The sequence below is a fragment of the Prunus dulcis genome, chromosome 8 (assembly GCF_902201215.1).
Source record: "Prunus dulcis chromosome 8, ALMONDv2, whole genome shotgun sequence".
Taxonomy (NCBI): Eukaryota; Viridiplantae; Streptophyta; class Magnoliopsida; order Rosales; family Rosaceae; genus Prunus; species Prunus dulcis.
In genome coordinates, this window is record NC_047657.1 from 8,326,942 (window position 1) to 8,334,666 (window position 7,725).

The following is a 7,725-nucleotide window of genomic DNA, read 5'->3' on the forward strand; positions in this document are numbered from 1 at the left end:
TCTTGCTTAAACATATGTTTTGCCCTATCAAAAGCCCCACCTAACAAAAGGAACCACCACAGTAAAAAGAAAAACGAGAGCCTCGAAACAAAGAAACCAAATGCGGAAGAAAGCACAAAATATAACTGGAAGACGACCTTGACATTGATTTATTGTATTGTTCAGATGAGTTCCAGAAAGGGACATGTATGTTTGTAATCATGGTAACTATGCCTTTTGAGAAGTTGGCATTGCGAGATTAACTACACCGCTGCCGGGTAAATTCTTCCATTGCTGAGTTACTGTTTTGATCTGGGTGAAAAAGTTGACACCAGCCTTACCTGTAATGCATACAAAAACTCTTCATAATTTACCAGAACGAAATAATTCATTATATACAACCATTGTTTGAACAATAACTACTTAAAAACAGATTGCTACCATCATAAAAAGAGTTGAGTAACAGGTGGAAGAGATATTTTACCATAGAAATTCAGATCGCCTGCAAAAGATGCCTTGTTGCCGGTAAAAGAGAAAAATGGCAAGGGAACTGGAATAGGAACGTTGATTCCAACCTATTTCATACTCAAAACAAGTTAGAGAGTGATATAAAGCGTATCTTTATTTGCCATATTATCTTGCAAATTCAGCAGCAGCAGATGCTCAAAAGACTTAGTTTACCTGTCCAGCCTCTATCTCAGTCTGAAATTTCCTTGCAGCTACCCCAGATGTAGTAAAAATAGAAGCTCCATTGCCATATCTGTTATAAAAAAAAAAAAAAAAAATACTCATGTAAACCGCATAAAATATCTCTTCTAAACTAATGCTATTTAAGGCAACAAGAGAAGCAATAATTAGTACTTGTTTCTGTTAACAAAGCTTATTGCCTCTTCTAAGCTGTCAGCCTGACATTAAGAAGAACAAAGGATGTGTTAACAATCTCCATACCACGCAAGGAGAAAGATGACAGGCAAAGAAACAGGAATTCAGTCAATCAACATACCTCCAAGCAAAGAAGAACCGGACCAAAAATTTCTTCCTGCACAAAAGAAGGTAGAAAATAATCAAGTTCCTTCCAACATAAAGATTCAATTGATTTTCATCCTCAGAAATTTCAGTCCATATCAACATAAACAAACAAATACAAGGCGCTGAATCTCTTGGTATCCTACCAAATATGTGCCTAAGACCTTGGGTCTGTTTAATGGAAAGGCAACCCCTACTGGGTAGCCAACAACCACCATCTGTTTTGAAAATACAATGGAAAAATTGAAAGGGAAAGAGACAAAATCTGAAGGAAAAAAAAAAAGATACCTTGTGGCACTCCATGTCAGCTGTAACATTTGATAAGATTGTGGGGCCAATGAAATTTCCATGCTCATATCCTGGAACCTGTTTGTTACCAATGATGAATAAGTAGATAAGTGACCAGTTTCTCTTTAGAAAAACTGAGTCTGGCAAGCACATTAACTATCTAATATAACATAGAGAGGGGAGAGACTTATCATTAAAATGTCAAAACTATTTTGTGCTAGCAAGTTAGCAATAAGTGGGAAGCATCAAAATATAAAATGCTACCGCTATATTTCTGCCATCAAGCAATAGCCTTGCACCACTTTCAACACCAGACTGGATTAATTTGCATATCCGTTCCTTTGCCTGTGAACGAATCCAGTAAAAATTCATTAACAGAAACTAAAGAGTGAAGCCAATGTCAACAACATGAGCATGCACTTTAACAACTAATATGTTATTTGGTTAGTCATTCATGTAAATGTGGATAATTTATAGAAAGAAGACTTAAACAATGTCACTCTTTGGTAACCTAATTGGTAGTCTGGGAACGGGAGGAAAAAGGAAAAAAGACTTTTAAAGTGCTTACTTGTTTGCTAATTACGGGACCAAGGTCAGCATCAGGTTCTGTTCCAGCACTTACTTTCAGAGCTTTGGCAGCTTCCACAAGTTTGTTCTCCCTGGAAGAGTTTTATAGTTAAAATCTAATGTCAGTCTTCAAACTCAATTTTCTTTTTTCTTTTTCTTTTTTTAAAATTTTAAAAACGCCTAGATTACATGGAAATAACAAGATATCTGGGACACCAATGATTGAGAAAAAAAACAAAAAAAAAAACAAAAAACAGCAACGACAGAATGTAGGTCACTTCTTAAAACGTTCCATAGAACTGATACTTATTTTACTAAGCATTAATAGATACTAATAAGTTGGGTACAGAATTGAATTCATTTACCCTAAAATAGATAACAAAGAATTGGAACTTAATCATGTTCATTTCCTAGTCTGCTTTTACATTGTGTTTTTTAATAAATTTAAAAGAAGCTTTCAGGAGGATAAGACTTGTCACAACAGGGATGGTTAACATGTATAATTCAGATTCTTCAAATGTCTAAAGCCATTTTCCTAAGTGAGGAAAGTGTATGTTTTTATTTTGAATCTACATGAAGGTTAGATAAGGTTCTACTAAAACCTTATCTTGGATATGTTTTTTTAGAGGAGTCTTCTAGGAAACAGAATAAGGCTGAATATTGGTTTTTGGTCTTCTCAAGCACCACTTAACTCTTTTAGGAGAAGCCTTTTAGAACATAGAACGTTGCCAGAGCAGCAAGTGGAGATTGATTTGAAAAGGTACGGACATCGAAGGTCAATAACTTAGGTAACACTCTGAAGGTAAGTTTAAAACTTTCAACCTTCAAAGAAAAGGATACGCGAATGTGGAAGGCATAATAAACCTTAATGAAACTAGACATATGGGGGAAAAAAAAAAAGAGCAAAAAAAAAAAACATAATACCATGACTTTGAACCTCCAACAAAGACAACTGTGCTGAGTGCCATGCACCGTTGTCCTGCAGCACCAAAGCCAGCAGCAACTAAAGCATTCAAAGTAGCATCAGCACTTGCATCAGGCATGACAATTGCATGGTTTTTTGCCCCCATATTAGACTGGAAAAGTAGTTAACCAGGTAACCAATTCATTTCACTTTCAACTGGCACAAGGGTATGAAAGCCACCATTTGGCTCATAAGAGAAACAGTTAAATACAACACGTTTCCCTTTTGCTGATGCTCTTGAATATATGTGCATGCCAGCCTTTGTGATGTAAACATAAAAACATTGTGTAAGAGTATAGCTAGACCAACTGATACATCACAATAAAATTGCAAAAAGAAGAAGAATTTTTCCTTTCAAAAAATTAAATATGATAAGAGCATGCTCCTTTGTACCAGAAACATAGCGGTTGACATGCAAACTTACAGGTCTGAACAAAAGTTCACAACCGAGTTAAGAATAGAAATATTAAACCCGACAGATAAATTTATTCTGTAAGTCAACAAACAATTGTTGGAACAAATTAAAGGTGTCAGAACAGAAACCAACAAATTAATCACTCAACGCAACATTCGAATTTGTCTTGCTAAAAAAATGTCTGGAAAAATAATTTCAAAAGAGAAAACTTAAATTGTTATCATACTTCTAACTCTAAGCAACTTTGCATCCTAAAGTAAACATATTGGGGTCTACTTTGAAACTAAAATCACTTCCACAAACAAACTACGAGTTCATAAGAAATTCTCAGTGACGTGATATGGCTATCAACTGAATTGAAGACTTTATGTAGGGGTGGTGAGTACAACATGAAAACCACAATAGTTAGCTACATATTGGAATAACAATCGAGTTCAGGTATTTTTAATTTCTTTTTGGGATTGAAAATAAATTGAAACATGCATAACGGTCCAGAATGTTAAGACTACAAGGACTATTAGTGTTGTTAACTTAATGTTCCAGATTAAGATGATAAAACTATACATAAAAGTACATACAGAAATTGGAATATGGATGTAATCACTGTGAGAAAACTTACAGTATTAGAACCCACAAATGATACAGCTTTTATATCCTCGTCATCACAAATTGCATTGACAATATCCTGCCACAATGTAATATACATTCAGGGAAACCGATTCCACTAGAGGTACCAAACTTCTGATATGAAAGCTTCCAAAAAATTCAAAAGTTGTCTTTGGAAAAATCATTGCAAATATAAACACAATTGTACAACATATGGTATACAGCACTGTTGGGATTTACAGGTGCAAAACTCTTAGCTTCTCTTGCTCACAATTTTTCATGCAACCAAACTACATTTACATTTCTAAGATATATATACAGGGTTTAGAAATAATAAGTTATCAATAAAAGAAGCAGCGAAGCTTTCTTTCACAGGGAAGGGCATCACGAGTCATCTGCTTCACTGTTAACATCTGGGGCCCACAATAATGATTTACACAAAAAACTACAGCCCCAAGCAAGTGAAAAAATTGGCTTCTTTTTGTGGATCCTTCTACTCTATTCTCACCAATGACCCATGAGATGGCAAATATATCCAAAATACATATATATAAAAATTTCAACATCTTCGGAGTAAATATCAATCAAAATCCTACATGAATCGTCGAGAGCATCTGGCCATCTAGTTAGGCACAACTTAGACAATAAGGTATAGTAGGGCTAATAAAAGTAGTTTGAGAACAATCATACATTGGTTCCATGAACAATATTTAAGACACCATCAGGCAGACCAGCCTCCATTGCTAACTCTGCCAGAATTACAGAAGCCCCTGCTCAAAAGAAAATATAACAGATCCCTTTTTAAATAAAAGCATGGAGATTAAAGTGTATCCATGCACGCATGAACTGACCTAAAATAGATGTAAAAGAAAATTTAGAATGCACAATGACCATGCTGTAACCAGCGTACATGCAATGAAGAAAAAAAAAGTAACAAGTCAGACAATCAAGATGACATCCAAGGGGATCTATCAATATATGACTGATGATTTCCGTAGATCCTTGCATCTGATATATTTTAGCAAAGTTACCCTATTTATGCTATTTAAGCACAGTGCAGAAATTAAGCGTTTTGAAATATCAACCTTCAAGTTTCCTGAAGATCAAAGTTCTTGTTATAAATTCAACAAGTTCAAACAGAAACAACATCTACAGTCTCAAAAAAAACTATAACGATCTATCAACAAATATATGAAATATAGATTGATATATGATAACACAAACATCAGGGTGCAAATAAATTTTTTAATGAACTTTTTCTTGCTTCTATGGTTTTATGAAACAAAAACTTGAGGGAGGTAATGCTCCAGGACTAGATACAGTGAGTTCTAAGTAAATCATAATCACCTGGATCTTTTTCTGATGGCTTTAAGACAAAGGTATTCCCACAAGTAACTGCAAGTGGGAACATCTGCAATAAAATCAGGAAAGGATTAGAAACCGTTGATGTTTTCTTTTTCTTTATTTGAAGGAATGGAAAGTCAATAAAGTACCATTTAAGAAAATTTTATAAATAAAATTTTAAAAAAACCCTGGTGTTTGTGTGCTTGTGAGAAGCAACTATAAAGACAGAGATAGAAGGATTCATTGCTCGATCAGATGCATTATTACAGTTTCAGCATGCTTAAGCATTTAGATGATTGGTGAATATACAATGTTTAAATAAAATTTTAACAAGAAACCAAAAAGAGGTGAGAAAGATAGTAAGGATAAATCATGTATATGAAAAGGCAAGGAAAAACTGATGGTCATTTCAATTCAATCATGTCACAGGGGAAGAAGATAGTAAGCCCACCCATAAGGGAATCATTGCCGGAAAGTTGAAGGGACAAATACCAGCACAAACACCAAGCGGCTCTCTAACACTGTATGTGTCAATTCCATTTGATACGTTAGAAACATACTCCCCCATTTGCAGAGTTGCCGTACCACAAGCATGCTCCACCACCTCTGAATGAGAAACCAATAAATTCTCAGAGCTTCAACATCACCCACTGAACTCCGTAATTATCCTGCAGAGAATCTTATTCACAACAAAGTACAAACACTGACCTAGCCCACGAAACACATCTCCATGTGCATCCTTCAATGTCTTTCCCTGTTCAGTGGTAATATTCAAGGCAAGCTTATCCTGAAAACAGAATAAAGAGATTTGTATTACTCAACCAACTGTATCCTTATTTAAATGTACAGAGAAAGAGTATTTCAAAGTTCAAACCCAGCGCACTTACAATGTCTCTCCGAATAAGCTCTTGGAGCTTAAACATGACACGTTGACGGGCCGTAACTGGTGTGTGGCGCCATGATTGAAAAGCCTGCTTTGCTGCAGACACTGCAGCTTTAAACTCTTCATTTGTGGTCAAAGGAACTTGTGAAACAACTTCTTGTGTTGCCTATGACCAAGTTTTAAATACACGATAACAACCATGAATTCTGTAAAGTTAACAACAAGAGAGAAAAGAAAAGAAGAACTGAAGCATATGATGCACTTACAGGGTTGATAACATCAATGGACGCAGATGATTGTGATTTAACAAAACTACCTCCAATTAGATTGGGAACGCTCTGATACAACAAAACCAATTAAAATTAGATTAAATGAGAATTCTCCAATCTGAACTTTCCTCCACTTGAAATTGGTAGTTAAATCAAAAGTTGAACCCCTGAAAAGAAAATAAATAAAATCCCAACAGCTGCTTCCACTTCATTTCTCTTCATCTTTTCGTTTTTAGACTATTTTCTCAACAGCCAAACAAATCATGATAACCGGAGTCTACTCAGTAACAGTAACCATGAACCCACTTGAAGACAAACAAATCATGTACTCGTCAATATAAAAAATACATAGTCAAAACTACAAGCTACATGTGTGCGAATGATACATCATTTTCCCGAGAAAGAGTTCATTTATCCTAGGAAACAAACAGGAGCTAAGCCAGTCTAAGATTGATTACCGGAGGGCTACCCTGCTTGGAAGACGGCTCGGCAGCTGTGGAGAAGTGAGAGCTTCTGAGAGCAAAGATCGCAGGCCTCAAAGCCTTCAAATTTCTCACTGCAACACAACAATATTAATACGTTGCAATCAAATTTCAAATCTTTTTTATCAAGATCATCTTTGTTTTAACTTGTGTACCTCTTTGAATTGAAAGCTGCAACATTTTTTCTTTTTTCCCTGTTTTTTCGTTTCGCTCAATTTGATGAAAAGTGTCACTGACTTGGAAGCTTTTATCAGTTGGCGAGAAACAGCCACCCTTGATGGCTGAGTAACTGCAGTGTATCAATCTCTTCGTATGTTATCCGACGGCTAAGATTTTTGCTGACCCACCTGGGCCCACCTGTCGATTGGAGGGACTTTCTGATTAAAAATTTAATTGCTGACTATGAAGCACGATATATATGCATACGCCAAATTTTCATGTTAATCCATTGAGGAGAGTGTTTTCTTTTATACTTTTTTAGATTAAGTACATTTCATACCCTTGAGGTGTGGCCATATCAAATTTGATTACGAAGTTTCAATTTCACGAAGAACGAAAGGAGAGCATAGAATCATTGCAGGAATAGATGTATTTTCCCACTTGGGTTACAAATCTTTGCAATATTTAAAAACTTTTAACAGTAATGTTATGGACACCAACTTATATACCAATTGTTAAAAAGTTTGAATGAAATTCAATGACATTTGTCTTTACATTGGTAGAAAGAAGAAAGAGTGAGGTTTTTAGAAGTGTGGAAGTCCCACACTGGCCAGTTTGACATTACTGTGCTGTGAAAATAATCGCTGTCATATTTGCTGTAAGAGAAATCAACTGTAAGAGAAAGCAGTTTAGCGTTTGGTAAACTTTTTGTTAAAAGTATTGTTGCTATTTATTCCAGCATA

At 35.3% G+C, this 7,725-nt stretch overlaps 1 protein-coding gene across 1 annotated transcript; it reads right to left on the reverse strand.

The window, feature by feature from the left end:
• Positions 1 to 109: 109 nt before the first annotated feature.
• On the reverse strand, positions 110 to 7,114 carry LOC117637148 (methylmalonate-semialdehyde dehydrogenase [acylating], mitochondrial). Its single transcript, XM_034371964.1, has 19 exons — positions 6,979 to 7,114; positions 6,800 to 6,897; positions 6,339 to 6,410; positions 6,077 to 6,238; positions 5,898 to 5,976; positions 5,641 to 5,795; positions 5,193 to 5,256; positions 4,536 to 4,615; positions 3,859 to 3,924; positions 3,036 to 3,083; positions 2,785 to 2,939; positions 1,862 to 1,952; positions 1,558 to 1,638; positions 1,294 to 1,371; positions 983 to 1,018; positions 841 to 884; positions 661 to 739; positions 464 to 554; positions 110 to 320 (listed from the first exon to the last, which is right to left on the reverse strand). Exons 1-19 carry the CDS (start codon positions 7,001 to 7,003, stop codon positions 208 to 210), a joined length of 1,617 nt encoding a protein of 538 aa, XP_034227855.1. The 5' UTR covers positions 7,004 to 7,114; the 3' UTR covers positions 110 to 207.
• Positions 7,115 to 7,725: the final 611 nt, after the last annotated feature.